Here is a 25,883-nt window from a genome sequence, read left to right as displayed (position 1 = left end):
ATATATACCCATCATCCATCCATCCCCGTATATACCCATTATCCATCTATATATATCCACGCACCCTCATACATATTCTCTCTCTGTCTTTCTTATATTGCCACCTCTCACTGAATCTGAACATCTTTTTAGATGGGCGACTTCCCCTTCAAAGTCTCACTTTCTGTATAGTCTACAGTAAGGTTCTAGTAAGATATTAAAGTAGGAAATACTTATTTCAGCTACCTTTTCCCATTTTTGGATTATTCACTCACAGATCGTGCTACGATTGATATCAATGGCAAAACTCCTGTTGACTCCAGAAAAAGGGGAAATCGCTTATGTGAATAGAAAACAGAGGCAAAGATTTATTTTGGGTGCTTTGATTTTATGCTTGGCCCTTTATGGAGAGCGGTTTTACTAGTCTGAGACCCCTGGAAGCTTATCATCCATCCATATAAAGAACGCATCGCCAGGCCCACAGATTGTATGTCCAGAATAAGAGTTATACTGTATGTATAAGAACCGTATAGAAAGCAGTTTCTTTCTCAAATAAAATGGTTCAACACTGTGCTAGAAGCCACTGCTTTAAACCTGTAACTGTGCTTAGACATTCAGTCCAATGTGTTGTGCCAGCTCTCGCTGAAGGATGGAGATGTGAGCAAGGTCCTGAGCTAGGACGGAGATGATAAATGTCATGAATTTCAAGGCATTGCTGCTTGTTGTTCCCATGGTGTGCGGGAATGCAGCATCTCCTTTCTTTTGGCATAGGTGGTCTACCTCAGGAAGTTTAAAAACCTACGCACGTTGAATCTCACTGGGAACCCTGTCTGCGAAAATGAACAATATTCCATGTTCATTGCCGCTCACCTTCCAGATCTGGTGTACTTGGACTTCAGGCTTGTGGATGAGAATACAGTAAGTACTTCCACCTTCCCCTTTATTTAACCATTTGGAGACTAACCACACACTTTCCAAAGCATTCATCGTGCTGGCACTCTGGGAATACACCGGCATTCAAAGGGTTAGAGTAACTCTTTTTTCAGTTGCTGTCTTACTGAAATACTACCTAGACAAATAAGAGCCATCAGAAATGTCCTCCCTGGGCCATTTTTTTAAACATGCACTGGATGTAGATTACACCTAACATAGGAAAGCAACAGCAGTCTGGCTGTATGTTACACACAGAGCTGTATCTGACCCAAGTTTATTAGGAGACAGGGTAATCTAACCCACATGTTTTCTTTGTGTGTATTTCCCAGCGAGAACTTGCAGACATAAAATATCAGTACGTCATTGATGAGCTAAAGCAAGGTGAAGCACAGGCCCTGGCTAAGCTGGTGGAAGAGCAGGCTAGGCAGAAAGAATTGGAGCACCACAAGGTATGTTCTCTGGAGCTGACTGTATGTTACCCCACGCCAAAGAAACCAAACGGCTTCTCTTTTATCCGTTAGAAGATTTAATGGGAGGTTGACCTTGATTGAGATAAAAATAAGGTCAGTGTTAATCTCTGGGGTCTGTAAATCTCACCTTTTGAATGAAAACAGAAGCTGCTATGTCATTAGGGTGACCAGACAAGCAAATGTGAAAAATCAGGATGGAGGTGGGGGAGATAATGGGAGCCTATATAAGAAAAGACCCAAAAATCGGGACTGTCCCTATAAAATCGGGACATCTGGTCACCCTGTATGTCATACGCATGATATGGAAGAACATAATTCATTGGGCTGAACAACTAAACCTACATGTCGGACCTAGGGAAGCTCCAGAGTAAATCATAGTTTGGTTTCTTGTCAGCCTGATGCTAGATTAACACAATATCAGATCTGATGGCGCTGTTAGCATTATTCACAGTGCAGTGATTTTCCCCCTTCAGACTTAGTGACTGGATAACATTGCAGTATTAATTTAATCTTACGAGTGATTGCAAGACCACAATGGGGAAACTGTCAAGATATGTAGTGAGAATGGGATAGAGCAGAGTGGTGCCCTCGGCTACCCTCAGGCTGTCTGCGTGTTGCTCTCCTGCCGCCATTGATCTGCTGGCTATATGGGAGCGCTGCAGGTTTGTTTCCATGCCACTTGCTTGTTCCACGCACTCTGCTTGGCATCAGCATTGCTCCCCACTCAAAGCACATGGGCAGAGCAAGGAGCAGAGAGCGAGCAGAGGAGCACTTCCACGGGGTGGCTGTTGGAGGCCTGTGCCTCCTCCACAAGGACATAGATCCCTGTGCATTAAGATTGACGTGGAGGAGTGCCGAATACATGGAGATAGGGTCCAGGAGGAAAAGTCATAGATGCTGAGGGACCTGCATGGGGCCCTTCATGTCTTCCTTTGCATAGGGCCTCACAAAATCTGTCCCATTTATGCCTGAGTAGCTTAGATATCACATTGCAGGACCACAAAGTGGAGTTGAACTGCTCTGTCACATTGTTTAGTGAAAGAGCCACTGTCTAATTCCAGTAGGGGACTTATCAAGGATTGTATAGTGTTTGCCTTGGAAAGCCAAAAACCTCCCCCCCACTATATAGTAATAATGATCTGGTCCATTGTTATGAGATTCACATTCCACAGCAGGAGGCACCCATCATTCAGAACTGGAGAGTTAATGTCAGCCCAGATCCTCAAAGATATTTAGGTGCCATTGATTTCAATGGGCCGTTCAGCCTGACTGACTGAACCTTCCTTAGCACTTTGCAAGAAGCAGCAAGGTGTTACTTAAGTTCTGCAGCAAGTTGGTGCTCTTTGGGGGTTTTTTGTTGTTGTTGTTGTTGTTGTTGTTGTTTTTAATATTGTACTGATTCTCTCCAAAGGCTGCTTACGTCGAGTACCTGAATGGACCCTTCTTATTTGAGAGTATGTACGCAGAAGATACAGAAGCTGCCAGGCTGGCTTACCTCCCTGGAATGGCTGACCTGCTGGAGACATATCCTTCTGTTAGAAAATCTAGTGATAAAAGCTGATGACTTCAGGATGTGCATCAACAGGGACTCTTCATCTGTTCTTTTTACGCAGAACTGAAAGCTATATTGATCTGAGATTGGAGACTTGCTGTATTCAGTCTTGGACCAGTGCCTTAAAAGTACTGCTAGACCGTGAGACCACTGACAGTTTTAAGGTCTGATATTTCATGAAACACAAGGGCTAAAAACAAATGCTTTGTCCCATTGGCTAACTGGAAACCCCAAATTAGGAAATCCCATTTGTATAAAAGGCTTTCTTCCAACACTGACAGGTCATGAGATTTCAGAGTTTTACAATCACATCATTCTGATTACCATCTTGCTTTTTCTCCACTTGAATCAGACTTGCTATTAAAAGCCAATGCCTTCTGAACCTCTAGAAATCAGGGCATTTACAGTCTCTTAAAGCCCAGAATGCATCTGACCTTTCAGATGGCATAGAGATTTCATTTACATCTGCAGCAGATTGTGAGATAGCAATTGCTAAAATCATGTTTCAGTTGAAGTGGTAGGGCACAGTAAGAATAATCAGGATTATCTAAGTCAAATATCTCACAACCTGCCAGTTATATGCAGTGTTGTGGAAGCCATGTCAGTCCCAGGATGTGAGAGACACAAGGTGGATGAGGTAATATCTTTTATTGGACCATGTAAACGTGTGGGACTCACCCCTGCGGTGCCTCCTGCTGGTCATCTCAGGGAATTAGCTCTCCAGCCATTGGCGTGCCCTCTGCAGGCCGGTGTCCCACTACCGCTTGGCCCCTGTGTCCCTCCCAGACTCGGGTGCCCCGTTATCTGGGGTACTGCCCCCTGGCAGTAACCCCTCACTCTCAGGGTCTCCCCGCCCCAGGGACCCCCAACTCCCTAATCCCACCTTGCCTCAGCCGGTGGCTACTGCCAGTCAGCAATGAGCCCCTGCTCCCTGGAGCAGACTGCAGTATAAGAGCCAGTCATCACAGGCAAGGGGGTAGGACCTGCTGTCTTCCTCTACCACCCAGTACCTCAGGGGTGGGCCTAGGACCAGGCCCTGCAGCCTGGGGGGTTGCCAGCCTGGAGCTCCCCTGGTCTTTCCCCAGCCCTGCTTCACTCCCAGTACCTTTGCTACCGACAGCCAGGCCCTACTCCCTCCAAGACCAGAGAGAGCGTTACTCTAGCACCAAGCTAGCAGCCTTTTATAAGGACCTGCTGTGCTCTGTTTGGGGCGTGGCCCCAGCTGTGTCTGCTTTCCTAAGCAGCCTGGGCTTTTCCTTACAGCCCCAGCCCTCTCCCAGGGCTGGCCTTAACCCTGTCAGGGCTGGAGCGGGTAACCACCCCGCTACAGACCAACTTCTATTGGTCAGAGAAACAAGCTTTTGAGCTTATAAACTCAAAATCTGCCAGTTAGAAACACTAACCTTCATGGCTAGTACATTTTTCTAATCACTGATCCTGGACAATGATCAAAAAGCAGATCATTGTATCTTTCCTTTTCTAGCTCAGATTAATGGAACATTGGCAAGGCTCCACATTTGACCTTGCTTATGATTGCTCGAGACTGTTGTCAGGAAAGTTCATCAGAGACTAAATATAATAGACTTTTGAAACAATTCCACTGCCAAGCAACTTGCAACCCCCCTCCCCCATAGCCATTATCTTTGTGGTGCTACCAAATCAGTGTGTTTGGGGCTCTGGCTCTTGAGCAGGGTTTTTTAACTTTACAAACACTGTACTCCCAGCTGTGCAGAGAGATAGGGGCAGATGCTCCATTCTACTTACATGGCAGAGAAGAGCCAGGGGCAAATGCACATGTTGTTTCCTTTTGTGCCCACCATATTGCCCTCTCCACACAGTTAAGGGAGCAAAACCCCAGTGCGAAAAGATGATGTGGCCCAAGCCTTCGAGGTGAAGAATGCTCAGCTCAGCACCTCAACTGTCAGTGAGCTCGGTGGAGTTATCAGTCAAGATGCTTTGCCTTGCATTTAGGTTGGTAATAGCTGGACACAATAGAGCAGTGTTGATTATCATGCAGCCATGCTTAGTGTGTTGACTCATTTAAACTATTACAGATTATATACCTTGACTCTGGTTTCACATACAAGAGTAAATTTGTATTAATTTGTGAGAACCTCTTTGCCTATGGTCTGAAAGAGCATGAAAAGCGACAAGCTGAAGTCTCAACCTTCTACGAGTGCCTTCAAGAAGCGATACAGGACAGTCAAAAGCAGGGCACAAAAATAATCCTAGATTTTGAAAATGACAACCAGGGGGTATTTGATTACAGCTTTTATTTGTTGAAATGATTTCTGTGTATCAGAGGCCAGAGTCTGATCTCAGGGATGTATGGAGTAACTCCACGGAGATCAGTTTAATGACTCCAGGTTTACACTAGGTTAAGGGAAATCAGAATATAGCCCCAGATTTTACTGTATATGTTTCTGTGGGCTTGTCTACACTGGAGGGATTGACATTGTGTTAACTAACATAATATCGAGTATAAACAAGGGCTGGTGTGTTTAAAATCACATCAACTGGAAGTGGTTAAACCTGGCCTCTGGGGCTAAGCACAACCAGCTGGTGTGGTTTTAAACATGACAGTCCTTGTCTCTGTGTATTCAACATAATGATAACACCAAGTCTTTTCCTACTACAGACAAGTCTTCATGTTAATGGTTCTTCTTAAAGGCTTGGAAGGAGGGCTGTCAAAGATTTTTAACTGAAATTTTTTTCCACAAAAAAATGGTGTTTTTTTAAGAAAATGACAATGTTCACAAAAAAAGTTTCTTTTGAAAATTTTCATGAAACTAACTGAAATGAAAATTTTTGATTCCATTATAGAATCGGAAGGGACCTCAGGAGGTCATCTAGTCTAACCCCCTGCTCAAAGCAGGGCCAATCCCCAACTATTTTTTTCCCCAGATCCCTAAATGGCCCCTCAAGGATTGAACTCACAACTCTGGGTTTAGCAGGCCAATGCTCAAACCACTGAGCTATAGAAGTTTTCATTTTGTTTTTACCTTTTGGTCCATACCCAGGTACTGTGCCTCCACTGGAAAAGGAGAAAGAAAGGGAAAACCTGACAAGATGATCATTATTTATTCAAGAGACAAGATGGGTGACATATATTTTATTGGACTAACGTCAATTGGTGAGAGAGACAAGCTTTCAAGCTACACAGAGCTCTTCTTCCCGACTGGGAACCTCGAAAGCTTGTCTCTCATCAACAGAAGTTGGTCCAATAAAAGATATTACCTCACCTTCCTTGTCTCCTTATCCTGGAACCAACATGGCTACAACGACACTGCAAAAAATGATTGATTCAAATCATTTTGGTTTCAATTCATTTTGTATAAAAAAGAAGCCACGAAATGACTTTGAACAGAAAAAAATGTTCATTTTGTTTGACTATTTTGGCAGCAAATACCATTTTTCAACCAGCTCTGCTTTCCAGAGAGCTGCAGCCACATCACTGGGGAAGGCAAGGTCATAGCTTCTAGCTGCATCCCTTTCGACCCATTTAAAATAGAGGGGCAGTTATTATTGTTTCTAGAGGTCCCTGGAAATATCAGCATGGCTAAACTCTGGTCAAGGGCTTTGTCAACTGTATAGAACAAGCCGCTCATGATTGGCGGCAGTGAGATCTCCTGTGCTCAGCACCTCTGAAAACAGGCTGCTTTTAACAATGTGGCAGGATGCTGAGTCATTCTGTTACCAAGTGCTTGAAGCCTGTCTGCAGGCGCAGTGTATATTAACGCCGACTCATGAGCAAGTGGACTTAACTCCAGCCAGGGTAGAAGTGGGGTTGAGGCCTCAGAGGTGTTGAATGGAAATCCGGGGGGGGGGGGAAGAACACTTGGGAATATGTTCACAACCCCATTGTGCTAGGTACTGTACAAACAGAACAAAAAGTCCCAGCCCCAAAGCGTTTTTATTTGAGTTACCAATAAATCCACACTCAAAATGCGGGTAAGTTTGGATTTTCGGCAATATGTCTGTGTACTCCTCTGCCTGCTTACAAGCTTAGATACGGATTTAGGTGCTGAATGTAGGCACCTTGTGGCGTATGAAAAATTCTGACCTAAATGAGCTGGTCAAGGTGAGAGAGGGAGTCACAGTCAGTCAGAAAGGCTGCTAAATGGATCTTGCAGGCTTATTTTTAAACTGGTATGACTGGGTGGGAGGAGATTAGAAGGTGATAAAGTATAAACCATTGCTAGGCTCCATTTGCCTAGCTATAATTCCATCGTGCAGGTCTATATGAACGGCAAGACAGCTCAGCTTGCTCTGAAGCTGGTTAAGGAGCAAAGAATTATACCAAAGCCCTAAAGCAGCAGGTGTTGCTAACAGGAGCCCGGTTTTAATTGCTTGGGGCCTCCTGGCTTGATTAACTTATATAAAGAAATGCCCCCTTTAACATTACAGTGTCTGCATAATCTCGTTTGATTTACAGATAGCCCTCTGCAATGGTTCGTGCCCAATTTTAGCCCCTTCTATTGGCTCCAACTGTGAGGTGCATTAGGGTCCTTCAAAATATATTTTTAACGCTCAGATTTTAGTAGGAGAGATATATTACAAAGACGCGTCTTGAAAATAACCTTTGCTTAGCATATACTTTGCTCAGCAATATTAAGATTGTTGACCGCTGTGAGGCTGATGTCAGTATTTAACTCTGAAGAGCAAGATTTATTGTCATTCACTGCAACAAGAACTCATTACTTGTGATGTTCTATTACATATCTTCTGAGTGCAAAATCCTGGGCCCATTGAAGTCAGGCAAAATTCTGCTTGACTTTCAAGAGATCAGGATTTAGACCTGCATTTCTTAATAAGGAGTAATTGGAAGTCTCTCCCCTGTGGCTATGAATTTCAGAAGGCTTATCGTTTTTCCTTTGACACGGACTTTCTACATGTGAGAAGAAGTAGGAGGTCTAGGGAAAAAGCCATTTGCTGACTGGCAAGCAAATCAGAGTTTTCACGCAACTCGCTGCAGTGGAATCTTGTTGGTTAACATTGTAGTGCACTTTGGTATTACTGACCTCGGAGTATGTAAACCAGAGCCACTTAGCAAGCCATCACATTTCATTTCAGCCAATCATGAGCCAGAACTTTTCTCAGGTATGTAACAATCACAGTTCATTAAATTGCAATGGTGAGCAGAAATGATATTGTATGTCTCTCTCTCTGTTTAGCTGTTGGACATGATTCAAAACATGAGTAGTTTTGAGATTGCGGAGTCTAAACTCGTAAAGTACAATGAGGACATCAGTCAGCTGTCAGACACACTTATGACCCTGGAAATGCAGACGGTTGACCAGCTAGAGGTAAGGCAAGGGGATATATCTGCTAAGCCTCAGATAGAAAACACTGGGGCTGCTTCTCTGTTGCCTTATGCCTTGCGTAGTCCCACTTGTACAGAATGAGCGTAGAACTCGATCATTCTGGGTAGCGTCTGACACCGGCTTTATTCTCACTCTGCACAGGCACGAGTACACAAAGTGCAAGGCAGTGGAGAATTGGACTCAGTGTATTTATATGTTGCATCAGCACTTACTATTCATGCGCTGCTACTGAGGATGAAGGCATCGGCGTTGGCTAAAGGGTCATCCGGGAGGTTATTGGGCCGTTTTGTGGAAGCTGCCCCCTAGTATAGGACCCATTTTCAAGGTTCTAGTGGTGTGATTCTTTCAAAGGGATCGTTGCTATGACTGAAAAATTACTCTCATGCCCCAACCCCAAGTTAGTCCACTTTCCTGAGCACCCCACTGGGAGCATGACTATGGTAGCTCGTAGCGGAGTTCAAACCGGATGCTTAGCAGATCCGGGGGGGGGGGTGTGTGAGGGGGTGTTAATTTATTTATTTCATTATTACCAATAGATTTTGCAGAAATATCAGAGGTGCTTTTCACATGCCCTATTTGAGGCACTGGAATGTTTTAAACATTTTATTAGGGATGTTAGGGAAAGCAGAAGCTCTAAGAGACTATCCCCTGTTTTTGAGAGAGGCAGCAAGAAGCAGCACCCACCTTCCAGGATTTAAACAAAATCTCTCATAATCCCAGCTGTTAGTTATGTTCCTGATGGCAAAGTCTTCAAGAAGCCTGCAGCCTCATAAACCGAATGAGAAACTTTGACACCTGTCTCTAATCAGAGACAAAATGTTCTCTAGTCATAATGTACATAGAAGGTTCCAAGTGATTTGATGGAGTGAACTTCCCAGAGTCTGTTATAAATGCATCGCTCCATCAACTCTTCCCAAAAGGATTGAATCTAATCTTCCCTGACACATGCATACCAGTGCAGAAAAGCACATGCCTTTCGGTGCTTCAGCACAATTAATTTATCTGAGGTATCTTCAGTCCCCAGCGGTGCTGATAAAACTGATGGATCAGATCAAAAGTATACTGCATTTTAGACTCCTCCCTGGTTCTGATCTGTGTTGTGTGTGTTTGAGTACTTGGTAACTTTTCCTTTTCTTTTCCATGTTAAGGAAATAATAAAGGATTTTGAAAGAAACATTGCCGACCAGGTGTCAACATTTATTGAGAACGTCCAAGGGATATATCCTTTTGGCAGTCTACTGGCCTGAACTCTGTGTCGTATAAATCTGACCCGCGGCAAATGTGTTGTTTCCCTTCACAAGATTACTGCAAGGCCCAGAAGTCAGCACTCACTGTGTGGAAATGGATTGTTGCTTATTAATGTGTTGTAGGCTTTGATTGATTAATTCTTAGGAACATTTCCCTGTTCATGAAATACAGACTCTGCTCAAATACTTCTCTACCATATTCTCAGCAAGAGAACACAGTCAGGAACTGCTACACAACTCAGTGATGAGGATGTAATGAAATTACAGAGTTAGGTACCTAATTCTCAGTGAAAGTCAATGAGAATTAGATTCCTAGCTGCTCTTTGTGCCTTTGAAAGTCCACCTCTGTTTCTGAGCAAATTCTTGGTAAATCTGACCATGTGATATCTATGTATTGCTGACATTTTAAGAGATGAAATACCTAAAACTCCTCCTGTACTGTCTCTTTGTGCCTTAGATTGTTGTGCAGCTGTGTGCTCTAGAACAGTTGCCCTCTTCTGCCTCAGAGGTGGTTCCATTGCAGTGGCGGGTGAAATGATTTTTATACACACAAAACTCTTAGCCCTGTGCAAGTGCTTGTCACATTCAGAGTTTTGTACACGCAAACAAAGGCCTCGTTGAACTTCCTGTGCCAACGGCCCCCAGTGTCTGTTCTGGATAACGTACCACAATGAGGGTAGTGGGGATATTGCTTTTGAACACTCCAGGACCTTCTCCACCAGCCAGGTCAATTACTGGTCACCTGCTTCACAGGAGGTGGACGAATCCCCTTTTAGGGTTAGCAGTGCTTGCTTATGTAGAACGTCATTCTCTGTCGATGTTCAGCACCAGGTCCAGCCTGTCAGAGGCCAGTCAAATGCCACTGTTCTTTGTTTCTTAACTTTCTTCCATACGATGGCTCAATGCCGGGATCTAGAAAATCATCACCACGAGAAACTGCTGGAGATTGCAATCAACACTCTGGAGAAGATAGTCAAGAGCGAGTTTGATGAGGAGATGCCAGATGATGTCCGACTGGTGAGGCCCCCCACTTGTGTATGGAACTTAGGCTCTTCTAGGAAGCAGGGATCCCAAGTGTGGAGGAGGAAGGGAGCACAGCATGTTCCCAATCAGGATTGGGTTTCAGAGACCCAATATCGTTTTGAATTATTCTGCCAAAGCTAGAAATAGTTTCCTTTCAAACCCCCCGCCCCCAGATAAGGCTACAAGGAAGTCGTGGTTTGTCGGTTCAAACATTGTGGCTGAAGTTTGTTGAAGTTGCGGTTTTGGCATGGTCAGACATCAGCATGGCACGAGGCAGATACTCCCTAGGGGTCTCACAAGCCTCGTCTCAGGCTTCCCCTCAACCTGTTTCCTGATGAGAAATGAAGACCCCACTCTGGGTATCCCCCCCAAGTAGCACTACCCTTGCTTCAGCAACTTCTTCCAAGGCATGCAGCCTCCCCTCCAAAGCATGGCAGTGGCACGGAAGAGACACCATGTGACCTCCCCCCCCGACTTTCGAAGGCAAGCAGGATGGAGGGGCAGCCAGGCTAAATCTGAGTGAGTGGCATTGTGAGCTGGTGGACAGGGCATAGCGCCGCTCAAAGCTGCAGCAATTATAAAAAGTTGCCATGTTTGTTAAAAAGTTACGTTATGTTTGACAATAAAATCGCAGCCCAGAATTTTCTGACACCTGTACCCGAAAAGCACCGGTGCTGGACAAATTGCACCGCTGGGCCTCTCTGCTGGAATGGGGAAGGGAAGAGGGTGATGGTACTGCAGCTTTCCACCAGGGATGAAGACCTATTTGTGTTGTGGCCAGAGCTCTGCTGCTGGAAGCTGCCTGGGAGAGGTGTCTGTTCTGACTGGCCCAGTCCTGCCCCCTCCTAGGCCAGCATGGCTCTCTCAGGCTGATCTCTAAGCCCTCCAACACAGCAGGAGTTTGGGGCAGTGTGCACTACTGGTAGATTTCCCAACCCTATGAGCTAAATGTAACGTGGCTGTCACTCCTTTAAAGTCAGTAGAGTTGCACCTGCTTAATTAGGGTTTTATTTGGCCCTACAGTTTCATATCGCCATAGAGATCAATCAGTCCTTTTGAAACCGATATATTGAATTCCACATAGGTCTTTCAGCTGAGACCTCACAAATCAAGGTCCTGTCTGCTCTGCAGGAATAGTCGAGATCCCATGGCGCACTTGTAAGAGTGCAGTGCTAGGCCTGGTGTCCTTGGCCAAAATCTCCCCCCTCCTTGCTGCCCCAGGTGGCCGCATTTCAGTGGCAGTGGATGGAGGTAGTGCGCAATGCAGGTTGCAGTCTATCAGAACAAAAGCTGCTGTATACATTGAAAATTACATTATTAAACTCTATTTACCAAGCTTTATAATTAAAGGGAAAAAATTATGGGCAAAGATTTCATAGAGGTTTGCAGATGCAAGATCTGTTTTTCATATGAACGGACAGGATGGGAGTTTGGTTAGAGATCAGTTTCCTGGATTCTGGCCCCTCAGAAAGCCTCCCTGGGAAGGCTCTCCATTTAACGTTGGTAGGAGCCCAGGGTCTAGCCTGAGGCCTTTTGCTGCTCTTAAACAAATGACAGTTTCTTACAGGTGAGGGGGTTTGGTGGGGTGGGGATTGAAGTAGTAGGGACTACATTCCCAATGTGGGTACTACACCTTACCTGTCTCAGAGTTTTAACATGTGTCAGTCTGGGTTTCCCCATCTTTACCCTCAGCCCCAAAAAACAAATCCACATTTTTAGCACTGAGCAGATGTACTGCTCCTCCAACATTTCTATTACAGCTGAAAAATAAACAGATCCAGGCTTCCACCACTTTTATTAAGCTCCGTTCCAATCGCTGCTCCTGTCTCCAGGTGCTTAAGGAGTGAATGGGGTTCACGCATGGTTTCATAGGAGACATCTAGTCCCAATTTTACTATCACTCTTTAGGGATTGGCTCAGTGCGGAAGCTTCTGCAAGGGAAATTCACACATCCAAAATGGCATGTCAGTGTCCCTGCCTTTCCAGAGCCACAGCTCCTCTCAGCCACTGCCCTGCTTGCCCAGGGCCCCTCTGAGCCAACACCCTGCCAGCTCCGAGCCTAGCATGGCAGATTCTCTGAGCTGGTGCCCTGCCTACCAGGTGTGACAGGTAATTATTTCTTACCTGTTGTAAGGAGGTAAAGTCAGAAGGAAATAAGTGACTTTTGTGCCATGTGTTCAGAAAACAGCCCTCCGGGGCAGGGGCAGCTGCCAGCTTTATGGACTGTGAGTGCAGCCTGCACCATTGCCCCATACCAAGTTTTCCTCACTCCTGTCCATCTCCCCTGAGAAGCGATCTTCAGGTGTTTAACAGGCAGGCTTGGCTGCAGGAGGATAGTAATTATAGTTTATAGAAGCCATCCTCTATTTAAAATCTCAGGGGGAAGCTGCTGCCTCTGTTCAAAGTTGTGGTGCCAGAACAAAGATACACAGTAAATGCCACCAGTTAAAGCAACCTCTTCTGAGTGCAGTTTTCCATTTACTATACCTGCTGGGAGAGGCAGGTTGGAGCATATGCAGCCTTCCCCGGGACTGACAGCTGCCAAGATGGGCTTGCCAGATGCTGGAAGGCAGCACTGTCTGGAGGAATGAGCATGGGGTTAGGAGTTTACTCCCAGCTCTCGCTTGCTATGCAGCCTTTGGCGACTCACTTCAGCGCTGCCTCAGTTTCCCCATCTGTAAAATAGTCCTTGCACAAGGCTATAGTGAGGCTAAGTTGGTACAGGGCTTTGAACAGCATGAGATGTACCAGAGAGAGCTTTTATTTTCTTCTCTGATGGTGCTACTAAGTGTTGCACTGCGACACATCTAGTTTTGAGACCTGCTGCATTTATATGTAAAATCCACATCTCCCATCGCTCGGTCAATTTCACTCCCTAGCTTTTTGTGGACAAAGACACCATCGTCAACGCAGTGAATGCCTCCCACGATATCCACCTGCTGAAGATCGATAACAGAGAGGATGACATCGTCACCAAAGCCAATAGCTGGTCATCTTCGGTGATCGAGGAGGTAAGGAAACCCCTGCGGCTCGGGGAGCAAAACCCTGCTTAGGGAAAAGACAAGCAGCAAGGCAATGAAAGCACACTGGCCTGCAGCTGCTTCCTAGCGCAGCGGGCAGAGAGGCACCAGGGTCCAGCCAATGTAGCTGGGCCACTGCCAGGAAGTCAGAGGGGCTGGGGGGAGGTATCTCCTAACTTTCTGCTGGGCCCTTTGGCAACAGCAGGTGACTGAAGGTTTGAAATAAGCTCAAGGACCCACTGTCTGATCACACTCTCCTCAGGTTCACAAGAACGAGCTCAACAGAAACCGCAACCGTGTGAGAGAGATTAATCAATACATCGACCATCTGCAGGAGGAGCTGGACAACATGGAAAGTCTGGAGCAGATGGAGTAGGCCAACAGTGGCTCCCCTGTTAGGACACAGGCCTTGGTGATCTAACAGGTGCGCCTCGCCCTTTCTGACAGCCCCCTTGTAAATACTCACTGGTGGGGATGTTTCATCCTGGGGTGTCACCCTCCCCCCCCCCCCACACACAAAAAAAAATCATATGGAAATAAAAATACCATTTGACTTTGGAAAAGCTCTTAAAGAAGAGCTGAGGATTTCACTTGGAAGCCCTGAGACTTATGGTGCAAATCAAAGCCAGCTCACAAACAGCTAGGTCCCAGATTGAGCTGCGATTCTCCACCACCAGGCCATGCCCGGAAGGTTTGTCACCTGCGGGCAGTGGTAGGAGCCTGGGACTCATGCAGCAGCTGGCACGTGGCGGTGATGGGGAAGAGAACACTCTCCATCAGACTAACCGCCGCCTCCCTAACAATCATGGGTTTCTGGCCCAGCAAGCCTGAGGTTTGAGGCTCTGCACTCCCGGTAGCCTCCTCTTTCCTCTGCCCCACACTAAGGCAGCTTCCTGCAGCGTGCTCAGAGTGGCCTCTGACCAGCAGGGAGACCAGTGGCTCTGCAGAAGCCCACCTGTGGCTGCTCAGTGCCGAGTCATTAATTTCCCTCCTTGCTCAGCAGCAGCTGCTCCGTTTGCTTGGCAGGGAGCTCGGACTCCTTGCTGGAGGCAGGGCACTGAAGAGGGGGAAGAAGGGAAACCCATGCTTGTGGAACGGATGTGGCAGTGCACAGTTTGGGAAAGAGACAAATACCCCGAGACTTCCACTCCTCCTTTCCTGGCACTAGCCCTGCCTGTGGGCTGATTGCAGTTGCTCTGGTTCAGCTGACAAAACACTGTCCTCCCTTGGGCTGGTGTGAGAGCAGGCTCTCCTCTGGTCATTGCTAACCCCACGCCTGCTCACTGAGCACCGGCCCTGACTGGCTGCACACGGGCTCCGGCTTTTCAGCAGAGCTGAGCACTCGTGGCGCCAACTGAAATCAATGGGATCTGCGAGTGCTCAGCCCCTCTGGAAGGTCAAGCTCTACACGTGTAGTTGGGCCCCCAGTCTGTGGTCACTTATGAAAGTGCTGGCGCTACTGATTCCCCCGCGTGTTAACTGGAAACGAAGCTGATTCTAAATGAGGATGCCAGGGGTGATCGTGCTCATAGGAGGTTTTCATAACAACTGCCCAGCTGACATTTTCTTTTCCTTTAAGAGTCTGAAGTCTTCAGAGACAGGCCTAAATGAAAGCCCAGGGGCCAAACACCCCTGAACTTGGGGGAGAGAGGCAGGTTAGATCAGAACTTTGCAGCACAGGCCTGGTTGGTGAGGCATAGGCATTGATCCCACAACTCATACGTGCCTGCTCAATACATATTATGCATTAGGAGTCCCACTGAAGTCAGTGGGTTTGCTCCGAGTTCAGAGTTGAGCATGTGCATAAGCCATTGCAGGATCAGGGCCTCAGACAGTTGGGGAGTTAGAATTAGTCCAAAAACAAGGGGGAGTTCCTGTCCAGTCCTCGGCGGGCAAGCCGGTGCTTGCGACAGAGCACTGAGCATGGAGATCCTCAGGCAGGGACACAGACGAAGCCTGCGGGCGAGGAAGCAGACAGCTGTCAATCAGTGATGGCTCTGCGTGTCCCCAGCAGATGGCTCTGCTACTGTCTGGGCGCTCTTGGGCAGAGAGGCAGCGCACATCCCACAGTGCGGTGGGGAAGTACAAAATAACTGACCACACGCACTGGCTTCCAGTATCTAGCACGAGACGCCTTTAATCAAACTGGGATTGAGCCCAGCTTTGCACAGGGGCAGAAGCACATTACTGGGTGAGGAACAGGTACAGCTGGGTCTTGTCTCCAAGGATATGACTTTGGATTTTAGAAACAAACGTGGGCCATGGGCAGGCAGATGCCAAGATGGGACCTATGCTGGAGTGTGTGCCTAGCCTTACCAAAGCCCTTTTGCTGGGCTGCTGGCCCCACGGCTGGGAGCCTTGGAGGGTAGAATGTAGACTAGCTACCCCTCTGAGTGATCATAAACACTGGCTGAGCTGCAGCCTCTGGCAACTGCCAGGGACAGGGCATTTAATTGGGGCTGAAGGGAGCTCAGACTGTACTTCCTTTGTAACAAAAGTCAGGGCTGCTGAGAGTCACTGGCATCCTCCAGCACTAGCCAAGCTAGGGAAGAAATGCCTCCGCTAGGAATCATTATAAAGTCATGGCCCTCTCAATGCTAAGTCACCATGCTGGCAGGCGCTGATTGCCGGCCAGTGGCTCGAATCCACCAGGCTGCATTTGTCATCTGTACTGGGCATTCTCCGGCTCTGCCCGATGCGTCGCTCCCCAGAGCCTCAGTCCTGCAGCAGCTTGTGTTTTACAGTCGAGCTCTCTGAACAAAGGTGAGCAAAGAGAGTCCCGGCGGCCGTGCGGGCACGCAGCTCGTACAGGTCATAGTCGTGGGCCCACTCCACATTGCCCCACCGCTGGATCTGAGAGAAGAGAGAACAAGCAGCTCACTCAAGAGTTCATTAGAAAGCAGTCTGGACTTCAGGACTTCTTGGCCTCCATTTTCCTGTCTGTAAAACAGAGATAATACCTCCCAGGAGTGGCACCAAAGCCTCACTAACCAGTGCCTGCCCAGCGCTCGGAGACCCTCAAGTGAAAGGGGCTATAGAAGGCAACGTATTAGGGCCTGATCCAAAGCTCATTCAAGTCAGACTTCCATTAACTTCACTGGACTTTGGGTCAAGGATGGTTTTGTGCAAGGACAGAGCTTTTTCTGTTCACAACAATCACGTTAGCGTTAGCTTAGTCCTTGGCAAAGTGCTTAGGCCTGGCCAATACACAGAATAAAGACCATCCTTGGGCTTTGCACTGCAGGTTGGAGGAGGGCCGAAAAGCAGCAGTCCAACTTCTGCAAAAGAAATCCAAAGCCCTCAGCAGGTTGGACTCAGAGTGCCTTTGGCTGTTCATCACGTGACTTGAGTGGCTGAACACTCAAACCGTATTGACCAGAGGCAGCCTGGCGGAGTGAACGTCTCCTGTAATAGCAGGCAGTTCTGCGGCCAGTCGTTTGTGCTGGGAGATCACTTGTCATGCTGAGATTATCACTATTTGAATGATAGGGTTGCTCTGGAACATAATTTACCTGGTATTCTTCCTCCAGGCGAGACAGCAGCACGGCTTTTTCTACCGGAATGTGTCTGTCAATCACTCCCATGGACAGAATCAGAGATTTCAACTGTGCAATCGCATATTCTATACCTGGGAGGGGGGGAAATATCAAACATGAACCACAGTTCTTTATACAAAATCACATCGGCATCTTCACACCTTCTGAAGGTGCAGCCAAGGCATAACATGTTCAGCAGGATCAGACGGGTAGATGATCCCCCACACCTTGGATCAATGCACTCTACAGAGTCAAGTCCACAGTTAATAAACACATGAAATTTCTGTTGCTAATCAGGATCCATTGTTACTTTGATGCAAATGGCTGCATCTCTGACTGCAAACCGCTTTCTCTCATTCTGAAACACACCCTTATAACGTAATAATGCCACACCCCTGGATACAAATTTGGAAGGATTCCCTTCTGCAGGATGGCAGAGCTCACATCTTACCGCTAAAGAGCTGGGGATGAGATCAGAGAACACACACAACCATCTAGGAGAGGGAGAGAGAGAAAAAGGGGCCTGATCTGCAGAGATGATGAGCATTTGTGACAGCTGGAGGTGCTGAGCACCACTGACCATCAGGCCCATGTACAGGGCAAAGGGAGGAGACAAAGAAGCAGGAATCATGCTCAATCTAAGCTAAGTGATCAGCTAGAGTCAAGGCCAGATTTGGGATCAATAGTCAACTGACTGCCCAGGAATACAACAGCCGGGGCCTGGGGCCTTGCCTTCCCCAGCTGAAGACAGACGTGCCAAAATACCAACCAACCAACTAAAAGAAGCACCCCCGACCTTACCCCAAACACAAGGTGTGAACAAAAGGTGACCAGAAATGTTTGCAGGAAGGATTGGAGGCCCTGAAATCAGAACAGAGAGCACACTTTTCTACTAGAAATTCGGTGTCTCTCATTGTCTTCTGACGAGGTAGCCAGGGATTCCGGTGGGTTTCTAGTCTACTTTGTTTAAAACATCTTTATTTTGAAAGGAGAATGACACAAGGAATAAAGAGGGGATGTGTCGGGGTAAAAATCCATTTTAAAATATTTACCATTGACCTGAAAGAATTTGTAAAGTCTTGGGCACTTTTCACCATTTTTGCTGTTTATTCGCATCTTGCACTTCAAGGAGGATGAGCAATGAGAACAGATTAGTTAGTTTCACCTTCCTTTCCAGTCACATTCACTTTCTGGATCTCGTTCAGTTGCACAAGAGTAGAACAGCTGGGCTGCCAATAATCACAGCTCTTACATTTTAAATCTAAACTCAAGGGGTTTTCATTTACTGGGGGAAGGGGGAGGAGGGGGTAGTCACAAAACCATAAAATCGTTTCTGTGCACTTGGGGTTTCAAACCCCTTTTCTTGGTAACAGAGTCTAAATTTTGGACCGAAATCACCTGAAAATGTCATGTTAAGGAAAAAAATAGATGTCAGTAGTTCTGAGAGAATCAGGGCCTAATACAACAAGACCCTGTACAGTGAAGAGAGACCCCCTGCCGTACAGAGCTAGAGCTAAAGGTCTAGCTTGGATTTATTTCTTTTAAACTACAATCCCCCTTTGTTTTCCCCCATTGATTTAAAGTCTCCCTTCCTTCCCCAAAACGTTTTTGTTGTGCTGGTTACTGCTCTGAGAGAGGAAAAGGCATATATGCGAACGGTGCTTCGTGTACCCTGGAGGGACGGACACACCAGATAAGTCGTCCTCAGTACCTTGCAGTGCCCACGTGTTGTAAGATGCCAAATGGCTGGTGAAAGTGTCTTTGGTCCTGGCTGGGATGTTGGGTCCCAGGATGCTAGTAGAGGAGCCGATCTCCACGTTGTACCTGGAAGGAGTTAGATGGTACCAGACAAACGATTGGTCGTGGAGGCACGTGAGCCTCAGTATCATTATGAAGCAAGACTCTGGCTAAATTTAGCCCTGGCGTAAGCAGATACGACCCTCACGGATGTCAGCTGGGATTAGACCCCGAGGGGAAAAAGCAGGTATATGTGGGGACATTTCCTACCCACACTGCACCGCTCTAATTCATTCACACAGCCAGTCAGTGCAATGTTGCATGTGCAGCAACATCTGGTCTTGCTTATGGAATTTACAAGTCTAATTCCCTTCCTCCTCAATGGGCTGAGAAACACCGTGAAGGGGTCACCAAGACATCATGCTGGAGACTGGCCAACAGCAGCTCCTCGCTGCTGGAGACTTGACACCCCTTAGGTACAGTCTCTGCCCTCCAAAGCCTCCTCAGTACCCCACAGTGCCTCTTTCCATAGCCCAAGGGGCTGGCCCCAGCCTAGCTCGTGAACTAAACTGTCATCAGCATGATTGGTTTTCGGATAGTGCAGTGACGAGCACCCTTGGAATACCACAGAGAGGGCAGCTAGCAACAAGAAGGGAAAAGTCTTTGACTTCTTACCTTTTCTCAGCCCACTCGATCATGGGATCCCATTTATTCTTCTGCAGTTCTACTAGGCCGGCTGGCTCCTCCACCCTGTAGCTAGAACATTGCAACAAGAAAACAGCCTTCACTGACAAATCACTGGCCTTCTTCACGCAGTACGTGGAGCAAACCCACCGGGCAGCTAAGCCTGTTTCGGGGGTGGCAAGGGGAGCCCAGTATTTGAAGAGCAGGTACCAACCGTAAGCTTCAAGTGAGCAGATGCTGCCGGCTAAGGAAAGGAAGAGCTTCCATTGATGACCCTCCCCCAGATCCAGAGCCCTCTGCTGGACAGACAACCAGCCAGCTCTTGATCCCTGTATGGAGGGATGCTGCTCCAACAGCCCTGCCCAAATTTAGGGCCTGATGCTGTGATATCAATTCCAGGTCTGTGCCTGTGTCCTCCTGACATAACTGTGGGGGCTGTTCACAGCCCGCTGGAGTGCCAGCCTACAGCTCTGCTTCACACCACTAGAGACCTCTGCAGCCACAGGCCGCAAAACACTTTGACTAAAGATGAGTCGGTTTTACAGATGGGGAAACCGAGGCACAGGGAAGGCCACTGACTTGTCTGCTACCAAATGGGCCAGCAGTCGACCTCAGTGCACTCTGGATCAGGCCCTAAATCAGCAGCGGGATTAAGTGCTGTCCAGTGGTCAGAGTAGGGGCACTGACCCCTGAAGCACAAACTTGTTAGCGATCTGTTTTAAAAAACACTTCCACAAAATCTGGCAAGGGGGGAGGGTCTCAGAGCCCACGCTCCAGCCCGAATGTCTACACGACAGCAGGAGCCCAAGTCAATTGATCTGGGCTCAGAGTCTCGGCGCCACAAGTTTTTCTTTGCAGTTTTCAAAGACAGTTCCGATCCCTTGGTCGGAGCTCCTGGAGTTCAACAGGGCAGGCCGATGGGTTCAGTGAAAAAATAAAATACAATAGAAAGGAATTCTAGAGCAAACCAGGTGTTAAGGCCGAGCACGGAAACTGCCATGCTCCTTATAGCTAAATCCAAGGCTCTTGCACTGCCAAATTCTTACAGACAGCAACATCTTGTGGGGAGCAATTCAGGCCTAGGGCAAAGTCTCAATGGAGCTGAACCCCATCACGCCAGGGCTGAACTGGCCCCCCTTGCAGGTGGTGAAATCTCCCTGGGGTTCGTGAGTTTGGGGGAGAAGGGGTGGCAGTATGTTGACACTATGAGTGAGTTCTGCTCCTCTACCCCTAAGGAGTGGCTCTGTGCTAGTCCCCTTTCAGAAGGGGCCGGTCCTCTGATCCACACTGGCTGCTAGGCTCAAGGGGACGTACTACACACTGGGGTCATTGCCGGGGCTGTACCACTACAGAAAGAGAAGGGCAGATGCATTGTTCAAGCCAGGGTGTCTGTCCCAAAGGCTGTATTTGTGCCAACCAGTCACCCAGCTTAATGTGTTTCCAAACCTCTAGTCACCCTTCCGGTCTGCCCAGCTGGAAGATGTAATAACCCATAATAATGCAATGAGACTGGCCTGGCTTCTAAGCCAGAGGTTTCCCTAGTGAATTGCAAGCCCATTCAGTTTCCTACCAGACAGTATCTGTCTCCAGGAACTTCACAGCTGCTCTGATTAGCTGATCTTTGTTTCGCTGAGATGGGTTGTCCAAAACTGTGTTGCACAATGTGGTCTGCAAAAGAAAAGGCAATTACACCAGCCAGAGTCCTGGGGAGGCGGCAGCTCTGATTTTACAAGGTCCCAGACAACAGCTGAAGAATCCTTATTGTGCTAGCGACAGATTAAGGGATAGTGATGCAAAACCTAGCCCGGGAGGTGAATGAGTCCAAGCCCACTGGAGGCGGCGGGAATCTTCCCGGCTTTGGATCAGGCCCACAAACACAGTGCTCCTGTGAGCAGTGACAGGACGGGAGCATGCTGGAGGCCTTGAGGTAAAATAATCTGGATGAGAAGCATTTCCAGCTGCGAGTCAGGTTCTATTCACATGGGCGTTTGGCCCATGTTAGGGGGCAGTTTTTCATCCTGGGGTTAGACCCAATAGCGAGTGAGGCACGCTTTGCCCCAGCACTGTGGGTCAGGCAAAAGCCAAGAAAGTGTAAAAAAAAATTTAAAAAATGACTAGACTCAGCCCCTTCATACATCAATCTAGTTTATGTATTTAGCTCAGAGATGGGGCCCGCACAGACTACAGCTCCCAGCAGGCTATGCTCCACCTTTATCCAAGATGAGGCTGTCCATAGCAGTGGCCCCAGCAAAACCACTTGTTAGATTCCTTCCCACCGTGGGGCTCCCCTTCCACCAAAGCCCACGGTGCTCACCAGATGCATGGTGTAGGACTTGATGGTGTCCTGCTGGGAATCCCATTCCGTAGCAACAGCAATAGCCAGGGCCTCGCTGGGGACAGTGAAGAGTTTGGCCTGGGGCGTTTTCAGCTTCCTGTGGTCCAGGTTTATTTCAAAGCCACCTGGGGGATCAGATTAGAAACCCAGCGGGATTCCAGGGTAAAGCACACGAGGGATCCACGTGCAACCCCCAGGCAGGGGGCAGATTCAGAGATTAAGCTGAAGGGGGCAAACTCATCCCCGGGCAAGGCCAGTGATACACCTGGCCCAGGAGTCTCCCCACTGAAGGTCTTGGGGGCCCCGCTCTACCAGAGAAGAATTTCCGAGAACCATTCTTGGAAGCCATTTCCCTTCCTATGGTTTTGCCAGCCAATGGGGAAAGGGCAAACCAGGTTTGTGACAAAGCTGGCTCTCAAGGTCTGGTTTCCAGGCCTGGCCAGCATCTGCCGGTAGGCAGGGCCCGCGTTCCATAACCACCCTTCCCTGTGCCCGGTTTTCACACAAAGGGCCATGTGTGGACACCCCGCCAGACTCCTGGCGGAAGCACTCACCTTCGCCTTGGGAGATGCTAACGTTCTGGTAAAACCTCTTCCTTTCTGGGGGGGAAATTACATCCACTCAGAAAGCAGCGAGAACGACGGTCAAGCCCCTCTCCTCATCCCCGCCCACTGCGGATCGGACATGCCGGCTCTCCTCGGCAGTGCTGAGCATGGCACAGCTGGCCTCCCTCCCTTGCTGGTTCAGAGTCCCTCTACACAAGCCCATGTGCCCGAGTCCCTCTGGACCTGGAATACATGCTGGTGCAATCCCTACCACCGAAGCCCCTCTTTGCCGGACTGAATATTAAACTAGCTCTGGGTCAGTCGACCAGCTCTCCGGACACTGTCTTGGAAACAAAAGTTATGTGACCTGTCAGGAGCTTTGCTCAGCTGGTCAAAGCTGTTCCACCTGCTGGAGTGATGCAGCAACTCCAGTCAGCAGGAGCTACAACTCCCATGTAGCTTAGGTGGGTCACCAATATCCAGCCAGCTTTTCAAACAGCTCCCTCGGGTGTGATTTCAGACGGAAGCCAATGATGTGCCTGAGTCTAGAATAGCCCCTAACTTACAGCAACAAGCTAGCCTGTCATCCTGCCCTGAATGCCCTCTGGCTGGATCCAGGAGCATTGCCCACAACGCACGAAGCCATGTCCTGAGTGCGTTCACGTAGATGCCAGGTATACTGCAGCGTGCAATTGAATATACTGGGGGAGCACTGATCTCTTTGCTCTTCCCCAGGCCTTTAAACGGAGGATCTCCCTCCCAGCTGCACCTGTTATGTCCAGGAGCCCACCTGGTGCAATAGCAAATCTACCACTAGGGGTTGCAGGCCCCAGTTTTAGAAGCAGTTTCCATTTGGCACCTGCACTGTTGCCAGGCACAACCATTAGACTTCTAAATGGCATGAACGGCACCTGCTAATTCCCTGACTGCGCCCACATGTAACACAGCTAGATCCCGGCGCTGACAGCCGTCACACCCACAGTATTCCCCGCTCCAAACAAAAACCACACGCGACATTAATGAATGAATTCAAGGGAATCCTAGGGCCTTTGTTACGCAGGCCAGACTAGATGATCACAGTGGTTCCATCTGGCTTTATAATGTAGTGATATATTAACATAGGAAGACAGGCTCTTTGAGGCCATGCAGAGCACAGCAGATAAACAAGTCCCAAACTGGGAGCTACGTGTCTGTAGTGTGGATCCAGATCCGAGTCTGTGTTAACACAGGACTGGACCACTTACAGAGACAGACACCTGGCTCCATTTCCCACACACAGCAGGGAGAATGGGCTACCCCTCCAAACCCGTGTCCTTACTGGGTCTGGACTGTGGCTCCCTTCCTACATCTGACTGCACATGCAGGCCCCTGGGTTTCCAGAGTCCCAGTGAAGGCAAAGGGAGTCTGCCCAGACCAAGCCAGTTGCAGGATCAAGGGACTTAAAGAATGCCATGTTGTTAGGACTATTCAAGCATGCGCCCAAGGCCTTCATCCTGCAACAAGACACATCCCCTAGTCCTGTTTTAATGGGGCTCCAGGACATGGATTTCATTGCCAGTTCAGGGTCTTGGCTTGTGAGAAACAAAGGGTCAAATGTCACCATCCTCGTAGAAACCACAGGGGATAGATGTTTAAAGCGCCACTTCTACAACTAAGGAAGGATGGACTAGTGGTGCAGGTGTTAGCCTGTGACTCAGGAGACCTGGATTTGATTCGCTGCTCTGCCGCAGACTTTGTGTGTGACCTCGGGTTCTCTTTCCCTCCGTTCCCTGTCTATAAAGTGAGGAATCACAGCACTGCCTAACCTTACAGGGGGGTGGTGAGAAGGAATAAATTAAACAATGTGAGGTACTCGGCTACCGTGGTGACTGAGGTAATAGCAGTACCTAAAATAGAACTGACAGCACGTGCTAACTGCCGCATCTGTGAGGCCGAATGCAGGCACAGCAGCAGACTCACACACTGTCAGCAGCAGGCATGAGGCATTAGACTTCAAGCTGGGGCAGGGATGTGGTTTTCTTTTGCCTCTGCAGTGCCCTGCACATATGTGAATAATAAATGTTCATGGTCAGGCTTGAAATACCTGGGTCTCCACAACTACTGCTACAAAGGTTCAGTTGGGGCCCACCCCACAAGCCAGAGCCCTCCTCTGTAAATAGGGGATCATGCCCCTCTCATAAACTGTGGCAGCAGCCAGCTATTAGGACTGGCTAAATCCACCACGGACGAACGTCCCTGCAATGTGGAACTGAGCATGTTGAAATGTGCCGCGCGTGCAGCAGGATCGCTGTCCAGCTTTGTCCTCACCTGTCGGCGGGGTGTATGTCCGTGCCGCGCCCGGCAGTGAAAGGCTGGGGCCCGCAACCGGAGGAGTCGGGCACAGCCGTGGGGTCTGGGGCGGCCTGGCGTAGAACAGCCGCTGACAACGGCGCCACATTCTCGGGAGGCCGCGAGCAACAGCTAGATGGGGACGATCTGGCCCTGTTAAAGACCTGGGCTCCTAGTGACTCGGGACCAACGCCTCCCCACGCCCCAAGGACCCCAGGCTGGGATCAATGCCGCCACAGAAAGCTCCCAACCGGGATCAACGGCCCCCCTCAGAGGAACCCCCAGATCAACGCCCCCCCCCCCCCAAGAGCCTCCGCCAGGATTGATGGGCTCCCCAAGGCCCCCAGCCGGGATCACCGGGCCCCAAAGACAGACCCCCACGGAACCCCCTGTACGACCCTATAGAGTATATACGGGCTCTAGGCCCCTCTCCCGCTCCCTGTAGGGGCCGCACGGACGCGGCTTGCGGAACAGCCTCACACCCGCTGCTCAGCTAACCTCTCTGCCTCTGGGCGCCGCCATCTTGCTCACCGACGTCCAATCAGCATCATAATCGCTATTTTGTCCCTCCGAGTGCACCGTCACTGGGACCAACAGGAAACTACGAGTCCCAGGGGGCATTGCAGCCGCCCACGTGGCTTCGGTAGCCCAATGGGAATGGCGCCCCGCCCCCCGCAGCGCCCTCTGGGCCAATCAGCATGTGCGGAGGCGCCGCCGGGAGGCCCTGAGCCAGGCGGCGGGGGTACCGGCGAGTTCCCGGGTCGGTAAGGCGGCCGGGCCGGCTCCCCGCAGCCCGTGTCACGCTGGCGCCCGGGGACCCCCCCGAGATGCCGGTGCGGAGCGAGTGCTGCTGCCCGGGGGGAGCCCGAGGCCGCGGGGCCGCCGCCAGCCTGGTGCCGCCGCCCCCCATCAACACGGCGCAGCCCGGGGTCGCCACCTCCCTGCTCTACAGCGGGGCCAAGTTCCGCGGCCAGCAGCGCAGCAAGGGCAACGCCTACGAGGTGGAGGTGGTGATGCAGGTGAGCCGCGCGGGGATCCCCCGCCCCGCCTCTCGGGACCCCCCCCGGAGCGCCCCGGACCCCCTAGAGCGTCCCCCCTCCTGGGGACCCCCCAGAGCACCCCCTGTATCCCTTCCTGGGGTCCTCCCCTGGACTCCCCTAGAGCGTCCCC

General features: G+C 49.2%; 3 protein-coding genes across 5 annotated transcripts in view; 2 read left to right on the top strand and 1 right to left on the bottom strand.

Moving 5' to 3' along the window:
• Positions 1 to 14,014, top strand: part of DRC3 (dynein regulatory complex subunit 3) — a 19,468-nt gene extending 5,454 nt beyond the window's left edge. Inside the window, exons 4-12 of the mRNA XM_024215041.2 lie at positions 751 to 897; positions 1,242 to 1,361; positions 2,794 to 2,906; positions 5,015 to 5,189; positions 8,109 to 8,240; positions 9,407 to 9,477; positions 10,399 to 10,522; positions 13,408 to 13,539; positions 13,811 to 14,014. Of these exons, the coding sequence (XP_024070809.1) occupies positions 751 to 897; positions 1,242 to 1,361; positions 2,794 to 2,906; positions 5,015 to 5,189; positions 8,109 to 8,240; positions 9,407 to 9,477; positions 10,399 to 10,522; positions 13,408 to 13,539; positions 13,811 to 13,924 (1,128 nt within the window). The 3' untranslated portion in view covers positions 13,925 to 14,014. The remainder of the gene's footprint in view (positions 1 to 750; positions 898 to 1,241; positions 1,362 to 2,793; positions 2,907 to 5,014; positions 5,190 to 8,108; positions 8,241 to 9,406; positions 9,478 to 10,398; positions 10,523 to 13,407; positions 13,540 to 13,810) is intronic.
• Positions 14,015 to 15,667: 1,653 nt separating this feature from the next.
• On the bottom strand, positions 15,668 to 25,233 carry ATPAF2 (ATP synthase mitochondrial F1 complex assembly factor 2). Of its 3 annotated transcripts, XM_024215042.1 has the most exons (9): positions 25,212 to 25,233; positions 24,693 to 24,866; positions 22,395 to 22,439; positions 21,820 to 21,965; positions 21,076 to 21,173; positions 19,497 to 19,577; positions 18,796 to 18,908; positions 17,061 to 17,176; positions 15,668 to 16,401 (listed from the first exon to the last, which is right to left on the bottom strand). In XM_024215042.1, exons 2-9 carry the CDS (start codon positions 24,820 to 24,822, stop codon positions 16,264 to 16,266), a joined length of 867 nt encoding a protein of 288 aa, XP_024070810.1. In that variant the 5' UTR covers positions 24,823 to 24,866; positions 25,212 to 25,233; the 3' UTR covers positions 15,668 to 16,263. The 3 variants fall into 3 exon arrangements, with proteins under 3 accessions (XP_024070810.1, XP_029767098.1, XP_024070811.1); XM_029911238.1 differs by lacking the exon at positions 25,212 to 25,233 and having other exon boundaries at positions 24,693 to 24,968; XM_024215043.1 differs by lacking the exons at positions 22,395 to 22,439; positions 25,212 to 25,233 and having other exon boundaries at positions 24,693 to 24,968.
• A 201-nt stretch (positions 25,234 to 25,434) lies between these two features.
• Positions 25,435 to 25,883, top strand: part of GID4 (GID complex subunit 4 homolog) — a 13,030-nt gene continuing 12,581 nt past the window's right edge. Inside the window, exon 1 of the mRNA XM_024215026.1 lies at positions 25,435 to 25,732. Within this exon, the coding sequence (XP_024070794.1) occupies positions 25,541 to 25,732 (192 nt within the window). The 5' untranslated portion in view covers positions 25,435 to 25,540. The remainder of the gene's footprint in view (positions 25,733 to 25,883) is intronic.

The sequence above is a fragment of the Terrapene carolina genome, unplaced genomic scaffold, assembly GCF_002925995.2.
Source record: "Terrapene carolina triunguis isolate 2854851 unplaced genomic scaffold, T_m_triunguis-2.0 Scaffold93, whole genome shotgun sequence".
NCBI classification, from domain to species: domain Eukaryota; kingdom Metazoa; phylum Chordata; order Testudines; family Emydidae; genus Terrapene; species Terrapene triunguis.
Note: the sequence above shows the minus strand (reverse complement) of the source record. Positions and strands in the feature narration are given on the sequence as shown.

What these genes read in the sequence shown, in the direction of transcription:
- ATPAF2 (XM_024215042.1), bottom strand. Translation starts at nt 24,822, where the DNA reads ATGTGGCGCCGTTGTCAGCGGCTGTTCTACGCCAGGCCGCCCCAGACC. An exon ending in AGTCCTACACCATGCATCTG is followed by an intron (nt 21,174 to 21,819) that starts GTGAGCACCGTG and finishes TTTCTTTTGCAG; the next exon opens with ACCACATTGTGCAACACAGT. An exon ending in ATCGAGTGGGCTGAGAAAAG is followed by an intron (nt 18,909 to 19,496) that starts GTAAGAAGTCAA and finishes AACTCCTTCCAG; the next exon opens with GTACAACGTGGAGATCGGCT.